The sequence below is a fragment of the Argiope bruennichi genome, chromosome 4 (genome assembly GCF_947563725.1).
Source record: "Argiope bruennichi chromosome 4, qqArgBrue1.1, whole genome shotgun sequence".
Lineage (NCBI taxonomy): Eukaryota > Metazoa > Arthropoda > Arachnida > Araneae > Araneidae > Argiope > Argiope bruennichi.
This window is the reverse complement of record NC_079154.1, coordinates 64,914,679-64,935,889: the sequence shown is the minus strand read 5'-3', so window position 1 is coordinate 64,935,889 and position 21,211 is coordinate 64,914,679. Positions and strand designations below refer to the sequence as shown.

Here is a 21,211-nt window from a genome sequence, read left to right as displayed (position 1 = left end):
AAGTACTAATCGCACATTTTTTATCAATGGTATATTTTCCATTTTTGATCAAAACAATTCAGCAACTTTTTTGAAATTTAATTATCTTTAATTATCTATATATTGGAAATATGTATATATATATTTCCAAACATTGCGACAGAATTTTGTAAAATCGTTAGAAAATCTGTATTTGTGGCACGAAGTCAGGCCTTCATGATGGATGCACTTTCTAACTAAACAACAATTACTTTTTTAGTCTTTTAAGCATAATAGCCTTTTATTGTCATATAGATACATGATTCTTAACAAATGCCTACGTTACGGACATTTTTATATTTTTCTTTTGATATTTCATTTAATTTTACTAGTTTGTAACAGTGATTAAAAATATAAAATATTTTTTTGTAATTTATCAAATTAATACTATAATTCAAGTATCTAACTTTGGTCTTGATTTGTGCTGGCTCATGAGTTTTCCTAGAAGTTTTTTATTTGTTGTTAAGGCAAATAATTCCCTTTTCATTATCATAAATCATTCGTTTCAAAAATGGTTAATTTCAATACTCAATGAAGTATGCATTTCAAGTTTGATATGTTGTATTCATTAAATCTCTTTCAAATATTGTGTAAATTAAAACTCGAACCAGCCGTTTTATATGTATGGAGATGGTTGAAAAATGAGCTTCGAGAGTTTCAATAACCTCAAGAGCTGTTATAAGATGTTTCTAATCTTTTATGGCGAGCATTTGGTCATCATCAACTTGATATGGAGGCCCAAACATTGGTCATCTTTAGTAAAAAATTAGCAGAAAAAAATTCGATAATTAAGTTTTGACAAGCGAACCCCATCAATTTTTCATTCGCACCACCTCCTCTGTTTGTTATCATAAAAAGATTTCTAATCTTTATAAAAATAAAAATTAATAAAATGTGATCAAAACACTTTTTATCGAACTTTAAGATAAAATCAGTGTAATATAACTATGAGTAAACTTATAACTTAAGAGTAAAAATAGTTAATGTCATAATAATAAGTAATGATACTAAGTAAGATAACTGATAACATAAAGGTGATAACGTTAAAGGAGCAAACCTATTAACATTTTGAACTCTCATTGAAATTTTTATCTTGTAAAATCAGTTCAATCCATGAAACTGCTTCTAGAGTTTGTTGATCGTTTGTTGTTGTTCGTATTTTCTGAGCTCTGATGGAATTAAATCATTACCGATTTTGAAACATTTTCACATATACGAAGCTATAGTTAAAAGAAATTATTGTAATTGTCAAACGATTCAACCTCGTCATTTCTTTGAATCTCCACATTTTAAACATCGAGAAAAAACTTTATTGGAATTATATTTCATAAGTGTTGGTTTACACGAAAACTCACGTGAGCAAAATATATCTTAAGCTAAAAAGATAGTATTTAGTCTGTGGGCATTAGATCAAAATGTTTTATTTCTATAAAATTTTTCAAGAAATCCAGAACTGAAGACAAATCTTGTTCAAGTGAACATGCCAAGTAAACCAGCGGGCGTAATCTCCCTGAAACTTTCAAGCATATTATCTAATAAAGGTACATCTTCCCTCCATCCGTATAAAATTGTTAACTTTATTTATAGCCGCCAATGCTTTGTATGGCATTGTAGGATAGTAGTTATAACAAATAGATTCATCTGTTAGTTCTGTAGCCAGAAGAAAATCAAATAGTTCGAGAATTTGTTCTAAACGAAATCTTATATTAAGCTCGAAATGAGTTAAGTGAGCTAATGAGTTCGAAATAACGCAAACGATATTTTTACATTTATTTCCAGAGCGAGATTATTTATTTGAAAGAAAAAAAAAACAATACGCAAACTGTAGCGCCATCTGTAGAGAACGTTATTTCATATAAACGCCGAATATACTGATTGTTCATAAAGTTGATTTTTTATTCTTTCTATTATGGTAACTTCCCAGTATTCAATAAATACATAAATTATCACATTTAATTTTAAAAGAGAAAAAGCAAGCTCTACAGCAACAGCTGCTATTTCGTTTTGCATGCGCAGAATACATTAGTGCTGCCGTAATGGCATCAATTTCTGATGATGTAATGATCTTAAAACCTCGCGCTGAAAGTTTTAAGCATTCTAGTTAGAAGTGGAATACGATTATTAAACGATTCCATATCACTGGTAAGACTTTTAAAAGTTTCATTCAGATTTAAATTTTTATTTTGTTTAATTTTTAAAATTTTATTAATGAATATAAATACTAATGATTATATAAATATATGTTTTCACATATTGAAGATTTGATAACATAATATCCACTTTTTTTGTTCAGTTTGGAGTTTCATTGTTAGTGAAATAAAAGGATATATATTCTTTCGAACTTAATTTAATTTTGAAAATTTATATATATTTATATATTGAAAAAGTATTGATGATATATTTTATTATGCTGGTATTTATTATTGGAATGATACTAAGAAAGACAATTATTTTTATTTAATGATCTATTGTATCGATGTGTAGAGAAATTACGTACTAGTATAAAACGGTCGTATAAAAAACACTTAATCCCATTATTTAATGAGAAATTATTCCAAAATACTAATTCTCAAAGAAACTTGTATTTTTATTTATTCTAAATAGTTTTTAGACATTCTAACATTTTTCAATTTAATTTAATAATATATCAATAAGAAGGAAATGAATTAATAGATTTTTATCAGCGGTTCATATAAAAAGACGACGAAAATTTTATTTATTTATTATTATCTTTAAATTTAAATTTTATTTATCTTTAAAATTTAAATTTTCAAAAAACGAGCAAAATAAAGGTATTTTTTTCTATTTTTATTAGAGCTTATAAAATAACCTACCGTTTATAAGAGAAAATTCTGTAGTATCTCTATACTAATATATATGGGAAGCTTTAATATCTGTACTTTATGAGAATTAGTGAAGTGTAGTAGTTAATAAAATTATGTTTGCCCCGAATATATTCAATGCCACTTTTTAGAAAATATTAAAACATTTTGAAGTCCACAAATTCATCCATCTCTCTTAATAAAAAAATAATTATGCCTTTTGTCGTGTTAAATTAGATAATTCATGCCATGTATACGTAAAGGAGTAAAGATAGTTTCTGTGAATGTATTCACAATTTACTTTGAATATTTGACGACAGAAATAAGTCATCATGGATTTTTTAATTATCATTTTCGGTAAATGATGCAAAAGTTTAGACATATTTAATAACTTCTGAAATATCTAGATAAAATTTCTCATGATTAAATATAGAATTTGAAAAGTTTAATTCAGTTCTTCAAAACTCTCATATCTAGTCATATTAACAGTTTCTGTAAAAACAATTTTTCGTAAGAGCTATATTCTGTTAATTTCGAAAATGATGGTTGGATTGATGATGAAAGGTTAATTTTTGGAATGAAAATAGTTTTCTTAGAATCAATTAGCTGCAGTGACATTGCATTTATAGAAGTGCGTGACGATTATTCTTGTTCCACTGATTCAGTTAAAATTTTAATCAATATGGCAATTACGTTTTGATGTAAAATTAATTTATGCATTGGTATGATAGATGACTAATTTAAAATTATTAAAAATTTTAGAGAAAATAACTGGTTTTCTCTCTTTTTATCAAATTGTATGGATTCACAACTGTTCTAAATTATGCAGTCTCCTTTTACGATGCTTTGTGCAATAAATTCGTGGATTTTTTTTTTTTGTACTGTCTTTATTTTTCGAGCATTAATTTGTTGAGTTGATAAGACGTTGCTTTTGTTGGCATAAGGTAATTGGCATTGTTTAATTTTTTTCATTTTCATTTAAATTTTAAATAAATACTTATTTTAACAGAAACTGAATCTACTATTCTAAATTTTGATTTAAAAAATTTTATTCATTGATACTGTTTTCATCATTGTAGGCTTTGAATTATTAGTTGAAAGAAAGAAATGTTGGCAAATTGAACAATATGTAGAACTAAAAAGAAACCAAAATGTTTTGTAAAATTTCACTAAAGAGATATTTTTCAATGAAAAGCATTGCGATGTAAATTTAAAAATCATTTAAATTCCAGAACGCATACATTGTACGTGGCATTATATTGTAACTATTTAGAATATTTTATAATAGTACCTACATTAAACTTAATTCTTACCACGATTACTTATCTGGCAACAGCTAAGCCTATGTTTCTGTTTGATTAATCTTTTTGCCTGAAGCTTATTTCTTGATTTTCTTGTGCTTTTTTACCTCTGATTGAATGTCCTCTTTCGTGACATGGCGAACTATCTCCGGAACACTTCTAATACTATTTTGCAGCTCCATTAATTAGATAAATGGAGCATTTCATTCAGTACAAATGTTCCATGAAGGAAACAGTTTGATATACGTATGATATTTTGTTCGTATTTGACTAACGTTGCCATTCGACAATTATTAATACGTTCGCATTTCTGTACCACATACGTTAGCGTTTTATATATATACTAGCCGCCTTTGGCGACCAGCCGGTTCGCCAATCTTAATGTTCGTTTAAATTTTAATAATTAAATAGGTTGAACCGGAGTTTAACCCCCTTCTTCGACAAGTTGCGATAACGCGCCAAAGCTGACAATCTTTATTATGCACTATAATTGAACATCTGCTCCTTTGCTTTCGAACATTTCGCAAGGCCTTTGTTGGCGATTTTTAAAAATTATGCCAAGCAGGGGGTTAAACTCCGATCGTACCATTAAATATTTTACGCAATTCCAACTTTAATAGATTCTTCAGCAAATATTTTAAAACTTCAAATTTTAATAGTCATATAATTCACTCATAATATTATAAAGGCCTTCAGTCATAACGTGATATGTATCTCTCTAATTTTCTGTTACCCCTCGTAGAATTTATGCTTCAAATTAAAGTGTAAATGATTAATCTGCAATTAATATAATAATATTTTTTACTGAAAGAAAGCATTTTTTTTAATAATATGATTACTGATAATAGAGTCACTGAGCCTTTAAACTTTATGGGCACTAAAGAATATCTTTCTTAATTTATGTAATATCTCAAAAATTTGTCAACAAAATTTTCTCAGATTCATCATGAACAGATCGATTCATTAACAATGTTTCATTTTAAATGTATCAAACACTAAGAAAATAAAATGAATCGCTTAAAATAATCGGTCGAAAACATGTTTAAAAAAACTACTTAAAAAACGATGTACTTAAAACTATAAGCATATACAAAAAATATATAACTAACATAAATACAATTTACTTACAAAAGCATGCAACTGACCTAAAAATAATTTAAATCATCCGTTGGTTGCCATGTCAACAGTCAGAAAACAATGCGCATGCGTGAATTTTCTTCGCCAGTTACGTTAACGCAAGTGCGTGAATTTTTCTACGCCAGTTGGGGTAACGCTATGCAGATTATACATTTTTAATTTCCTTTATTCTGTGTTATTTTAATTCAAAAGTACTTCAGAATGAATCTGAAACATGGATTAATTAACAATGTTTAATTTTAAATGCATAAAACATTAAGAAAATAAACAGAATAGTTTGAAATAATCCGCCGAAAAATGTTAACCCTAGCCTCATTACTGTTGGGAGAGAAAAAACTGAAGCCTTACTCATTTGGCGGTGGAGAAAATGGAAGATTTTTTTGGCGGAAAAGTTGGCGGTGGGGAAAATGGAAGTTTTTTTTGGCGGTAAAGTTAGTTTTTAATTAATAATTAAAATTCTAATTAAAATTTCAAAAAAAGGGACCCCAGGTGCACATTCCCGACCTCTAAGGTATACATGTACCAAATTTGATAGCTGTATGTCAAATGACCTGGCCTGTAGAGCGCCAACACACACACACATTGAGCTTTATTATAAGTATAGATATAGATCTTTATATATTCTGACAAAATAAGCCTGATAAAAATAAAACTCATAGTAGTTTTTAGCTAATTTATAAAAAATTCTATCAATCAATATGTTAATATTTGGACACATTTGGACTTATTAATTATCACCTCAGTAATACCATAATTTTGTCTTTTATTATATACTTTCATAATTTTCATCAATTTTTATACTATCGTACCCTTATAATATTACATTCTTTTCTTTCGTAATTCAGAAGTGGCCGAGCCTCTTACTCCGACTGACGACTTGCCACCTAATATGGGTAAAAGGGCTGGAAACGATTCTCTGATCACTCAGGCCTCCCTACTCGACAATGAAACTTCAGGAAACAACAGAGATGAAAAGAACCTTGACCCTTCTGTAAGTCGAAACAATTTTTAAAGACATTTTATTATCTTGGTTCAGAAGCGAATTTCGGTATTTTGCTATCTTACACGCTCAATACACGCTATAAGATCCCTCTTTTAATTGCGCTTTGTAAGTGTACAATTGCACTTACAAATTGTTTATGTAAAACCTTCGAGCGCATGGTCAATGCTCGCCTGATCAACGAATTGGAGAAACAAGGATGCATCTCCACGTTGCAAAGTGGTTTCCGAAAAGGTATATCTACTATATATAACCTTGTTTTACTTGAAACTGAAATACGCAACACATTTGTTAGGAGAAATCACCTTGTCTCCATATTCTTCGATATTGAGAAAGCATATGACCGTGCCTGGCGCTATGGCATACTTTCAACAATTTTTAACTTTGGTTTTAGAAGAAAACTACCCATGTTTTTAACTAACTTTTTATCTTATCGAAAATTTCGAGTTCGTGTTGGGAATTTTTACTCAAAATATTTTATACAAGATGAGGGTGTCCCTCAGGGAAGTGTCCTCAGTGTCACTCATTTTATCGTTCATTTGAGCCAAATCTTGAATCATCTGCCATCATCAGTTCATGGAAGCCTCTATGTTGAATACCTGCAGATCTCCTGCCAGGGTAATAGCATGAGTGTCATTAAGCGACAGTTTCAAAATGCTGTTGATAAGGTGGTAGATTGGTGCAATAATAACGGGCATAACATTTCTCCTGAGAAGAGTAGATGCGTGCCCTTTTGCCGGAAGCAAAACTGCATTTGGATCCTATTATCCAAATACACAATACGCCTATCCCAGTAGTTGATGAAATACGATTTTTGGGTGTGGTCTTTGATCGCAAACTAACATTCCTTCCTCATGTTCTTAACCTGCGAAAGAAGTGTGAGAGGGCCTTGAATATTTTAAAGGTGCTCTCTAGAACATCTTGGGGCGCCGATCGAACCTCCCTTCTCCGTATTTATCAAGCGGTCATTCTTTCACGCATCGATTATGGTTGTATGGTGTATGGGTCTGCCCGTGCTTCCGTTTTACAAAGACTAGATACTGTGCACCACTCTGCTTTACGAATCTGCTCAGGTGCATTTCGTACTTCTCCAGTTGAGAGTTTGTATGTTATTTGCCACCAACTGCCCCTTAATTTAAGGCGTAATAAATTGTCCACTTTATATTACTTCCGAATTTTGTCAATGCCAGAGCATCCTGTGCGTCAAATCGCATTGCCAGTTGGTTTTCGCCGGTTGTATGATGCTCGTCCATTTAATATCCTTCCATTTAATGAAAGAATCAAAATTCTGCTACACGACTCGGACCTTGATAATATTGCTGTTAAATCATCCGATTTATTTTGCTTCCCACCTTGGGATGAACCGCAATTTTCCTTTTTGAATCCCTTCTCGAGATTCGATAAATCTTCAACTACACCGACTGTCTTGCAACAGCTGTTTCTACATCATCGCTATCGGTATTCTTCTTTTGCCCCAATTTTCACGGATAGCTCGAAATCAGACAACCATGTTGGTTGTGGAATTATACTTCCGTCTGATACATTGAGCCACAAGTCTTCACAATTTTTGTTCAGTTTTTACTGCCGAATTGGTGGCAATTCTGTTTGCCCTCCAAAAAATTTCACTATCCACTCAGCGGCAATTTGCCATTTACACCAACAGCATGAGTTCTTTGGAAACACTTTCACACTATCACAATAGGATGCATCCTATAGCAATTAAAATTTTATTAACTTTGCGTTCCCTACAAAATAATGGGTTTCAGATAATTTTTTGTTGGGTGCCTAGTCATGTTGGTCTCTTTGGAAATGAAATGGCAGATTCAGCTGCAAAATCAGCAACAGACCTTTTGTCTCTAAAGCTTCCCTATTGCGATATTAAGAAGTCCTTGACAAAATACATTTTTTCTACTTGGCAATCAGCGTGGGATCAGCGTACTGAAAATAAACTGCATTCCATCAAGCCTATTATTGGATTGTGGTCTGCTCTTTCTATAAGTGAGGTTGACGTAAAATTGACTCGTCTCCGTATAGGACATACACGCTTCACGCACAGACATCTTCTGTTTGGTGAAGCTGCATCGAAGTGCCCCAAATATCATGTGGATTTTACTGTGAAACGTCTTTTAATTGAGTGCCCTGATTTTAACTCTCATCGTATTCACTTTTTTCATTCAACTTCATTGACTCTTAAAGTCTTGGTGGATGAAAAACACCACCCAAATATCTTTAAATTTTTAAAAGCTATTAAATTTTATACTTATATTTAGTGTAATAATTACGTATTTTCTCTCAATTATCGTGCCGACCGTGATCAACAATGATTTCATACCATATTCTTTAGATTTAAATTGATGGTTTTATTTTAAAACTCTGAACTTTTTTGATGCATTGTCACATTTCATAAGTTTTTTTAAGTTCTGAGTTTATATTATGTTTATTGCATTTTACCCCTGATATTATATTTTACCATTTGCATGGCGCAGCTTAGCCAAATGTGGCTCTTGCGCCAAAATCACAAATCACAATCACAAATCACCCTCTTTTAATATTTTGATCAGTTTGGTTTCACACTTCAACAAATTTTTAGTTTAACATCATGTTTTTATTTTTAATAACTTTTTGAAACGTGCATATATTTTTTTTATTTATTTTGACTCATGACTTCACTGCAGTCACATTTGTACACCCTATTATTTAATTATACACAGAGCGTTGCTGTACGTTGTAAATAATACATACTTAATGAAACAATTGGAATCTGACTGTTTATCATCATATAACACAGTCCGAATGCTGTAATTCCCTCAAATGGCTAAATCTACTTTGTTGTTTCTGTTTGAAATGCACTCTTTCAAACAGAAATTTATTCACTCAACATTACTTACGTGCTGTACAATCCTCCCCTTACAACAAATAACCTAAAACCAAAATTTTAAATTATGCTTCAGAAGTCTCTCTTAATTCAAACATCTGCGCCCACCCAATTATACTTATCCAAACATTTATATTATAGTATTATTTTATAATTTATAATATTTGTAAGTTTTACGAATTCATCCGACACCTTGTCTAATAACATCATTGTAATAGATTTCCATGTTTCTTATCCTATACAAGGACTTGAATTTGGAAACCAAACTTATTAGAATCAAATATACGATTTTCTAGTTCAAGTTTCCGTCTTTTGCACATTTTTTTGAACAAAAAAAGAATTGCGGTCTTATCAAAAAATAAAATTTATCACCCAACTCAAATATACACGCAAATATAAGAAAAGAAAATACCGGGAACATTTTTTCTCAAGCTCCAATAAACCATAAAAGAAAAATGACGAAAAAATAAATATACCAATATTTAAGCAAAATCATGATTAATTTTCGACTTAATCGCCTTAAAGATTAAAACATTTTTCATAGATTATGTTTGCCATCCTCTTTGACGAAAGGTACCGCCAGTGGCGTGATATGGGCCTTAATGTTCCTCCGAATCTCCTCATTAGCCTTCTAGCTTTGATTTCTTAACCTGTCCTTTAATTCAGGGAAGAGGTTAAAATCACTCGGCTTTAAGGTACGTTCTTGATGAAGAGGTATAAAGTCACGAATCTGTATCAATATATCTTGTTCAACGATTTGTTTAAGTAGTTCGAAAGAAACGGAGAATGCTAGAATCCCAAGCAACAATCTGACCGATCAGCGTGGGAAAATTGGAACTTTAGAGAGTGAATGTTCACATATTCCTGATCTATATTCTTTTCCTAAAAAGAAAATTCAAAGAACTTCCAGACTTGTAAGAAATTTCAAAGTTACTTCAAGGAAGTTCATCGCACATCACTTGTGGTTCAGAGTTCTTTGAAAAAGGGATCAGAAACTTGTCGACCAACTTGACTAAATGCCTGGATCTTCTTGACAATTATGTCGAAAAGCAATCCTACTTTTGTTCTTTGTTCCTACTTTTTGGTCATGCATAATTTTTTTTCTCTGCTCTTGTTTTTTTTAAATGGCGGATCGAAGATTTAAAAAAAAATCTTGTAAGAAATCTTGACCAATAACGCATAAAGACACCTCAAATGTAATTTATTCATTTTTAAAGTTTTAGTGAAATTATTTGAAATTATATGTTATTTTTATAAAAAAAATCTATTCAACTTTATTTGTTTCATGTTTATAACGATGGAGCTTGTTGAGAATTGAATAACGATTTATTTTGTAAAAGTGGAGTCTAAAATTTTTTGCAACCATGGGTTTCAAGAGATAATACAGTATTATAAGAACTAAATTAATAAGTGAATTTTAATAATATTCGATTTTGTATGATGATTCTATTTGTTAATGAATATGAAAAAAATATAATTATAAGATTATATTTATAATAATGAATCGCAAAATATTATATTAAAGTTTATTATTATATAAAATAATATATTAATGTCTAAAAATTAGAAAATAAATTAAAAGGATAAAAATTAAAGCATTCTAGTATTAAAAACCATAAAAATAGTAAAAATAATTTTTATAAAAATTATTGGAGTCAGAAAAATTTCAAAAATATCAAGCGCTGCAAACAAAGCTGTTTAGGCTAGTTATGTTTACGTCTTTTTTTGAAGAAACACTGAAACTTTCAGAGTTCATAATTTTGAACTTTGTTAGATGACGAGGGCATTATATGAACTGATGCGTGCCTTCATTCTGTTGAAGAATTGAAAGCTGCCTTTATTGATTGATTCGAAAAGTTGATTCTCTTTTCGTCATCAATACTGTATTCATTCTGCTGGGAATTGTGCTTGGTGGCAATATTTTTAGACCAAGTATCAAATATTATTATTCTGTCTGTAAGAACACATGTTACACTCAAATGTCTCTATGTATACAAGAAACAAAACCAATAAACAAATATATGTCTAAATATGTTTGCAATTTATTATATCATGGAATAACTCATCGCTTTCTGCGCTTATTCCATTTAATGCGTTTGTGTTAGTAATGAATCTCTATTATAAGTTTTCAAAGTTATTTCGTATAGTTTATGATATTACCGTATGTTTTAATTTCAGAAACTTACAATTTTTAATTCTTTGACAGGACCCGACTCACTTCATTATCAGGCTGTGTAAAGATTACAAAATTAGCATTAATAAACCCTTAATTCCTTTGAAACTCGCCCTCTTTACCTATTATGGAGGTAAGAAAATGTAAAATTTATAGTATAAAAGTTAAATGTTTGTATTTTGTATTTGAAAATAATCAAATGATTCATTTTACATTCTTAACAATAGAGTTTTCCATACCTCTTTAAAAATGGATTACTCAAATGAAAGATCCACCGGACTCTTTCTTGGCGTTTGGCAATTTCCAAGAGCAGAATAATTGTTTTCTGTAATGCTTATACAAAATTTGTAAACATTTAAAAAAATAGTAAAAATTTGGGTAAATATTTTATATTTTATAAAGCGTAACATTTTGTAGGGTATAAGTATTTAAATGCATTTAATCTTTTTTAATAAGATTTACCGTTTCATTACGAATTGCGTTAACCAGTTAACTGTTTTTGACGAGTATACTTGTCATGAAAAAAGTAATTATGACGAGTTTTAACTAATGTTCAACGTAATTATGAACGTTATGACGAATTTTTTCAATGGCAATTATTTTATTTCTATAATATTTGTTTAATCATTATATTTATATTTATTTATTTATTATATTTAAATAATATATATATGTTTATGACAATTTAGACACGCACTTTCTGAAATGTCGAAACAGTTAACTGGTAAATAAAAAAACGAATATTTAATTCATGCAATATGTAAACTATTCATTTTCAAAATTTAGATAATTTGTGTAAATATTTTACTAAATCTCCAATATTTTATATAAAAGAACTTATTTTCATTTGAACTTTCTTTATAAAATTAAAGCAATGTAATAATTTTTAGTTAAGAAAATATTTATTCTTTAATAACTATGATTTTCTTATCCACGCTTTCCTTTTGACTGAAATCAGTCTGACGAATTGTTTTGTCTCATGACACGTATTAAATTTTCAGTATTATTATTATTCAAATGAAACCAAGGATGGATTTAGGACAAAACTATCATTTAATTTTATGGCATTTAACCAAATATTACTGTAACAAATATACTTTTTTACATATAGTTACACGGCACTATATATTTGTATTGCAAATATTGTATAAGCATTTTGAAGCACATTTTTAGTAATTATTCTTTATAAAGGCAATGTAATCTTCTTCCTATTTTCGTCTGATAAAACATTTCATTCATACATAAAAATATTTTTTAATTACTTGCGAAAACAAATAGCCCTTGACATCTTACTATTTTCGATGAATATCATCACATAACTGTTCATTCATTATTTATAATGATGAGAAATGACTTGTCGTATTTATTGATTTCCAGACATAATGCAACCTGTAGGCGAAAATACAGGCTTTGTTCGTATCCGTTTTCAAGCATTTTTTTTAATAAACAGTGAATATAACAGATGATATATTGAAGAATTCAGGCAATGGAAGAAATATAAATCATTTTATTCTAAAAACGATGCAAGTCCATTATTTTTTTCTTATTTCAAGAAATTAAAGATTTAAAAAAATTTAAGAAATTCTAAAAAATTAATTAATTATGCCAACTCCAATTTATTAATTATGGGATATATCATTTTTGTAAAAGGACTTTCACCTCTTTCAAAATAAGCGACCCGTAATGTAATATTATTAATTTTTTTTAATCTGCTTTCTCTCAAAGCTGTGCCCTTTTTTTTAGATATTTCACTGTCTCTTTGTTGATAAAAATTCATATCCCTTTTTTTTCACAGCTGGGTCTTTCATGCCATCTTTCATAGCCGTCCTCTACAAGCAACGAGGAGTTTCTCTTGCTGAATTGTCCACATTCACTATTATCGCGCCAATATTCCAATTCATCGGCAGTTCACTGTCTGGAATCGTGGCTGATAAAATTGGAAGATCAAAACCAGTGTTGGTTACCAACCTTCTGTTTTTAACCCTCACAGTACTGTGTATTCTGCTATCACCCAAGATTGACCGCACAAACTGTACAGAACCTAAAATAAACTTATTTTGCAATGCTCAACAAAGTGTTGCTCAAACTGGATACAATTTGCAGGAAAGCAGAATTGATGTGAGAGACTGTAAAGCAAACTGTTCTAGAAATGATTCTCTAACTTACAATGACCCAGATTCTGTTTGTAGAATTTTTGATGGGAGGGATTTGAGTAATATATCTTTCGCCATTTATATCGATAACTCTCATTATAACAACAGGTCAGAAGGTAACTTCGTATATAATGTCAGTGCTTTAGAATTTCAGAATGTAAATACCTCCTGGTGCTACTCAGATCAAACAAAAAATTGCTCATCTTCCTGTGAAATAAATTCAAATATTATGCAATGTCGGCAAGAAAATACAAATTACTTATTATTTGTTTATGGTGGCCTTTTCATTTTATTTTTGACCACTTATTCCAATACTTACCGTTGCATGGATGTAACCGCCATGTTTTTGGCAAAGGAACAGAATTCAGATTTTGGTCGTGAACGATTCTTTGCTATTTCTGGTAACTTGCTTATATCTCCTCTCGCTGGCTATATTGCAGAAGTAACATCGCCAGTAGTTGGCGAAAAAAATTACGCAGGAGCATTATATCTTTTTATAGGTATGACATGCTTTTTGTTCCTTGTCATTTATAAACTCCCCGTGCGGGTTGTTTCCCCTGGTGAACAGATGTGGAAGAAAACCTTAATTTTGCTCAAGAACATCGACGTTGTAGTGTTTTTCATTGTGATTTTTATCCTGGGCACGTCGTGGAATTTCACCAAATATTTTCTCTTCTGGTATCTCGAAGACATGCAGGCACCCAGTTTGCTCATCGGTTTGATCACATCTGTAAGTGCTCTGTATGGACTGCCGTTTCTGTTGACTTCCAAATGGTGGGTGAAGAAGATAAGTCCAAAAGGAATCATAATTTTGGCTTTTGTGGCATATATCGTCAATTCCACTGGATACTCATTTCTGAGAAACCCCTGGTTCGCTTTGGCCCTTGAAGCCACTGGAATATTGAACTACTATCTTCTTTGGGTGGCTGTTGTGGTTCATAGCCATGATATTGCACCAGAAGGACTGACATCGACCGTTATTACGATTTCAGGAGCTATACATTATAGCATAGGTGGGTACATTCTTTATAAATCGTAGCAATAATATTGTTGGCATAGAACTGAATCACAATACTATTAAATCAGATTTGTATTAATCATTAAATTTAATTCAGATAAAAAAAAGCACTCGTAATATATAATTTTTTTAAGTGGACAGTGGACTTTGAAATAAGTAAAAATGAACAAAAACGCACTATTTTATTTTCATCGTTTTATCACCAAAATATTTGTTTATATTCATCTCAAATAACATTATAAAATATATTGTTGAATAAAATGAATATTTGGAGAACCCAAATAAAAAATGAGCATTTTAATGGCTTTTCTCAAAATGATTTGAAGTTAGATTTAAATATCTTTAAAATGTTCCAGGTTTCTTAATTTTTGAAGAATTTAAATGTAATTGATAATAATGTTTTCGGTCAAACATTAAAATAAAATAGGATGAGCATTTTATGTTTCGATTTTTTTAGATAGTTAAAAATCAATTTTAGTTTAATAAAACATAAAATTCCAATACAAATTCAGGGTGCTTAAAATTATTTCGAAAAAAAAATAGCATTTAATTGGAATTACAAAATCATGTACAGTTTAGTTCCAGATAATTTTACAATGCGCAATAAAAATAAAAAATAAAAAGTAAAAAATTAAAAATTAATTCGCCTGGGATGTTTTAAAATTTTTAAAAATCGTACACTTTTAAATTTTTAAAAAATAATATTTTTTATTTGGAAACGTTTTTTAAGAAATTTGACGTAATTATTTTTTAATATATATGCATAAAAAATTTCATAGCCTTAAGTGAATAATTCACAAAGGTGTCTAATTGATTCCACCATCCCCTTAAATAAGGTAAATTTATTTAAATAAAATTACTTTCATTTTAAATCATCTTTTAACAAAATTCCCAGCCCATCATTTTCATATTATTAACTTTATATTATATCCTTCTTCAACGTTATATTATTATCTTCTATTTATAATTTTCTTTCTTTTTTCATTGATAAAAGATTCCGGTTTTGGGAAAAAATTCCCATAAATTATTATAGGTTCGTTAATGTCCATTTCCTGTTATTTATCAACTTTTTAAAGAAATAGATTCATAATTAGTACCTATAATATTTCTATAATTTCACTGTAAAATTTATAAGATAATAAATAAATTCTGAAGATTTTGGTAATATGAAAATAATTGTTTCCGCGAAAGTTGAATGAAAAAGATTTAAAATGAATTTGTGAACCAGCATTACAATATTACATGTCATGACTTAATTATATAGCTATAGAAATAAATTGATCTATTATTTAATGTACTTCTATTGTTTGCTAATATTTCATGGCAGAAGGCTTAAGGCTTTCGTTTATTTGTAGAGTTTTCTTATTTTTTATATACATTCCACTCCATCCAGTGGCATAAAATATTTTACAATATTGTCGTCCAGTATTGTAACGTGTTCTCGCAATGCCTGAATATAGACATGACAATTGATTCTTTAAGAAATATACATTTTGCCGAAATTCATACATAGGTATGATTTGATTGTTATATTAATAAATCTGAGATATGTATGCTTAATTTTTAGAAGATCTTGTTTTCATATTTGCGAATCATACTATTCTTGAAATATAATATTTTATGTACGTTCTACTCCGTAGGCAAGGCCTCTTCCGGTTTGACTGGTGGCTTGATCATGAATGCATTTGGTGGTAGGGTGGCCTTCCGTTTCAATGCTTTGCTCTGTCTGGCGTGTGTCGTGCTCTATGGCTTCTACATCTTTTTCAGAAATCGGTACACGAGCATGAAGCTCAAGATAGATCCATCGCCTCAGAATATGAAAGTTTTTCACATCGAAAAGGCCGAAAATGGGCTCAAGTAAGTCTGTTCTATATAATTATTTATTTCAATTTGTTGGGCAAATTAATTAAAATCTCTTGCTAAGACTGTTAATTTTTGACTTTGCTCGTCCAAAAATAGACCCATGATGCAATGGTATTAAAGCGTTAGGAAAATTTTGTGTTTTCTTTGTTTGCAGAAATACGGTGGTGGCAAAGGAAATATATTTGAAATTTTTAATTAAAAATTCGCAGAATTATTTGTGTATTTGCACAAATAAAAAATTAAAGAGGGTATTATTTAAAATATTAATAATTGTCAATATTAATAAAAAGAATCGTATTTCATTTTTTATATTCAGTTGATATTTCAAATTGATAATTTCCTTCTATTTTTATCTTTCTCTGTATAATAAATATAGAAAAAGTGCTGTAATTATCAAAAAATACGAACTTGAAATTTTAGAGAGTTCAAAAAACATAACTCAAAAATGCTTTGAATGAGACAGCAACACTGGCGGGAATGTGGTTGAGTCCTAACTGCCATCACCGGCCACGGTACAACCCTTCCCGAAGGATGTACGTCCCGGAAGTACGCCAGATCCCCCAACTTTTTTGTGTACCCTCCAGTGTGGAGAGATCCAACCATCATGCAGGAAGCATCTTATCCTCATTTCGAGGTACCACCAATTTCAGAAATCTCGTCATTCTGAAATTGGTGGGACACAGGATTATATCGGGACCCATTATACAAGCAAACATAAATGAGACATCCAAATCTTATGCTTTCGTGTTTTAGAGTAAATTATTATCATTTATTAATGAATAACTATTTAGCATATAATCATTAATTAATCAAGTTATTTAATTATACTTGATAGATGCAAAAACAATTGCTTCTTTTTCTTACGAAATAAAACCCTAAACTTGAATTGAAGGCATTTTTATCAATGGTATATTTTCCATCTTTGGTCGAAACCATTTAGCAACTTTTTTGAAATTTAATTATCTCACATTCATAGAACTTCTTATTCTTATCAGTAAAAAAAAAGATATATTATGATTTTTTTCCAAATATTGTGACAGAGTTTTGGAAACCATCCGCCAACAACTCATTTTTTGTTGCATAAAGCTAGGGCTTCATGGTGGATGCGCTTTCTAACTAAACAGCAATTACTTTTTGAGTCTTTAAACATAATAGTTTTTTATTGTGATAGAGGACGTCTTTTTTCTGACCGATTGAAGCCAAAATTTGTCAATGACTACAGTTGCAGTCTTAAGATCACATACTGAATTTCATTGATTTAAGTCAATGCTTTTATGAGCTATTGTGCAACATGCATGCGAAAGTACAGATCGACAGACAGTCATTTGATTCAAAATTTGAAAATGTATACTTTAGATGTGTTACATATACTTAAATGTATACTTTAGATGTATTATGCATACCTGAATGCGCATTTTAATTTATTATATATATATATGCTTTAGAGGCTAAAACAGCGTACTACATATTATTTACCTAGTTCTTTACTTTTTGTATTTACCTTTTTTAGTTCACTTGTACTGGATAGCAAGACAGGCAGACTTCCTCTGAATAGATTTCAATCAAAATTTGAGAGATATTTTTACATTTATTCTTAAGCCCTTATACTAAATTTCACACGTCTAGATCAAAGCATTTTTGAGTTACTGTTTCCACATTGTTGAATTATTTTTACATGGGGAAACATAATTTCACAAATATGCTTTTCGAATGAAGTAGAAACTTTTGACAGTTACAATACTTTTTCTACACTTTGTATACAAAGAAGTGAAAGGTACTTTTTCAAAGTAACATGCTTTTGAAAAGACTTTCAAATGAAAACTTATATTAGAGGTATTAAAGATTATATTAATATCAAACTGAGTGAGAATATAACAGAAGTGACCTATTCGTAATAAAAATAGACAAAACATAAAATCTATAATATTAAAAGAGAGAAATTCGGAAAAAAGAAAACGATCTTGTCTGTATTCGATACTACTATGTTCAGATCAACAGAGAATTAAATGCTGGTGGTTTGAAAATACCAAGAAGAAAATTAAAAGCATAAAATATTTAGTTATGCATGCTTATTTTTTTTCCGTCCACATTTCCTATGATTTCCAAGATTTGGAAAACATTGTCTAATTTCTGGTATTACATTATATTCTATTTGTCAGTATCGAACTAAAAAAAAAAATGCGACGTTGTTAATGTGGTGATAACATCATAGAAACTAAGTTATTCTGTCACATGTAGGGATTGCAATACCAGACCAAAATTTCAATACCGGTATTCGGTATTTTTGAAATCTTAATACCGGGATACCGGTTTTAATACCGGTATTAGAAATTTTAGAAAAAAAATGAAAACACAGGTGTTTCTTTGTTTTTTCTTTTTTTTCTTCTGGCAGTTATGTTAGAGAGTGTAAATATCACAAAAAATAATTTGTAACTTATAAACATATAACTTATTTTATTCTTAACTTATAACTTATTTTATTTATCGCTAATTCTAATTTTTGTTGAAGAGCCAATTTCTTTTCACTATCGACAGTAGTGACATCATAATCTTCGATAATTGAACCGAATTCTTCTGAATGTGGATAGGTTTGTGGGTTAAAAAATTTTAAGAAAATTTAATCTAAACTTAATCAGATATGAATTGGTTCTTTTCTTGTTTTTCATTTTCATTTTTAAAGTCACTATAATTATGTAAATACCATAAGACATTTTCTATTTCGGTATGCCTTTCTTCTGTGCGATTTTTCAATGTAATATATAATTCTTCAGATAATGATGTCTGCTGTTCTTTCAGTGACTGCAACATGAAATTCATTGTTGCATTAGCTGTTAATAAATTAGAATCGCTCCCACATAATGCCTCAATAGTCAGTTTTATTGGAAGTAGAGCTCATACAGTTCTGGATATTAAATCGGATTCACTATTTGAAAAATTAATTTACAGGTTTAAGTCGATGATTGCTTTTTGGATTGGATTTCTCAGTTTCAAAAACCGTTCCATCATTAGACGTAAACTGTTCCAACGTGTTTTAGAATCTAATATTAACATATATTCTGTTTTATTTTCAGTTAGTATATATTTAAGTAATATATCCTTTTTATAGGGGAACGTTTAAATATCTTAACAATTTTTCGAACTTTATAAATTATAGGAAGCAATTCTTGATAGGTTAATATTTCATCCTCATTAGCAATATCTTCTCCAACAATTACATTGTCATAGTCTTCAGTGTCAATATCACTCTCACTCTCTTTTCAAAGTTGGAATCCGAAGTTTCTATATCCAAAGTATTTGGATGTTCTTTATTTTGTTGGTATAATACTCCTAATTACTCCTAATTGAATTCCATGTGCATAGCACAACTGCTGATTTGCACCAATCAACTTTCCAACTTTTTTCATAATTGTTGCTCCATCAGTTGTTATGGATACAATATTTTCTTTCAGGGATAATCCATGTTTCGCTAATTTAGATTTAAGCAATTAATTAGCTAATTAATTTGTCCCGTTAGGGAGACATAAAAACAAAAACGTATACTAGTTTTCTATGTTCGCTATACCTGAACATATAATGGAGACAATTTTAAAAATTTCCAGCAAATACCGAAAAACCGGTATTTAAACTTGTGAATACCGGTATTACAAAATTGTACAAATGGCTTAAAATACCGGTATTCGGTATCCCGGTATTGCAATCCCTAGTCACATGCGAAATTCAGGTTTTAAAGTCAGTTATATTTTATGTACGAGAGCATATCCATAAATAACTGACATAATTATGAATACAATAATAAAAAATGCAATGAATGATAATATGAAACAGAGATGAAAATATTACCAATTTATTACTTTTCAACATAATTTTCATTTGTGTTGAGTCATTTATCTCAGCGTTGGATCAGTGTCAAAATTCCATTCTCATAAAATATCGTCAGTTCGTATGAAGTTACTGTCAGAATTGAACTTCTGATCGAAAGACTCTTTATGGACCCAGACAAATAAAAATCTGTGGGTGCTAAGTTAGGGTTGTAGGGTGGATGCCCCAAAACTTCCGAATGAATCCTCGTATTTTGAAAAAAAAAGAGGGAAGAGAGAAAACAAAAAAATTTCTCAGTGATCAGAAGTTTGAATCTGACGACGACCTCGTACCAGGTCGACGGTGTTCTATAGGAATGGGTTTTTCAAACTGATCAGCGATGGGACAAATACCTCAGCATGAATGATAATTATGTTGAAAAAGTAGTAAATTGATAATACTTTCATTACCTTTTTCATATTGTTATCATTGCTCTTTTTTATTATTCAAGATTATGAGTTACTTATTGATACTCTCGGGTTTTTGTAGTTGTTGTTTTCTTAAGCTCATTGTTAATTCATTTTTTATATTTTTGCTTTCAGATTATGAATGAAACAAATTCAGATTTCTTTTTGGGGTTTGTTTCTGTTTCTTTCTGGAATCAATTAAAAGAATCAAAACGAACCATGGATATAATGGAAAAATGGATTATAGTAACCTTCACTAAGCCTCGAAACAATTTCCGTCACCTAATTGTTCATTGTCATACTATAAAATGCATAACTGATGTTATGAAACATTTATTAGTATATTTATACATTTATTTGATATGTATTAGTTATATTTGTAGCTATATTTATTTTCTTCCATTATTTTTTACATCCTAATTCTTTATTCCGCATTTCAGGATTTCTAATGTTAATTTTGCACAGATATATGAGATTACGATAAATTACATTAAATATATAATAGTAAAAAAATATTATATTTTGCATTATGGGTGTTCAATCCTATGTATGTATTTTTTTTTATTTATTTATTTTTTTTTTTTTT

General features: G+C 29.8%; 1 protein-coding gene across 1 annotated transcript; it reads left to right on the top strand.

The window, feature by feature from the left end:
- Positions 1-2,139: 2,139 nt before the first annotated feature.
- LOC129966332 (uncharacterized) lies at positions 2,140-20,982 on the top strand. Its single transcript, XM_056080752.1, has 6 exons — positions 2,140-2,160; positions 6,127-6,269; positions 11,360-11,459; positions 13,122-14,492; positions 16,138-16,354; positions 20,761-20,982. The coding sequence occupies exons 2-6, from the start codon at positions 6,168-6,170 to the stop codon at positions 20,765-20,767; spliced, it is 1,797 nt and encodes a 598-aa protein (XP_055936727.1). The 5' UTR covers positions 2,140-2,160; positions 6,127-6,167; the 3' UTR covers positions 20,768-20,982.
- Positions 20,983-21,211: the final 229 nt, after the last annotated feature.

What these genes read in the sequence shown, in the direction of transcription:
- LOC129966332 (XM_056080752.1), top strand. Translation starts at nt 6,168, where the DNA reads ATGGGTAAAAGGGCTGGAAACGATTCTCTGATCACTCAGGCCTCCCTA. An exon ending in CCTCTTTACCTATTATGGAG is followed by an intron (nt 11,460 to 13,121) that starts GTAAGAAAATGT and finishes TTTTTTTCACAG; the next exon opens with CTGGGTCTTTCATGCCATCT. An exon ending in AGCTATACATTATAGCATAG is followed by an intron (nt 14,493 to 16,137) that starts GTGGGTACATTC and finishes TCTACTCCGTAG; the next exon opens with GCAAGGCCTCTTCCGGTTTG.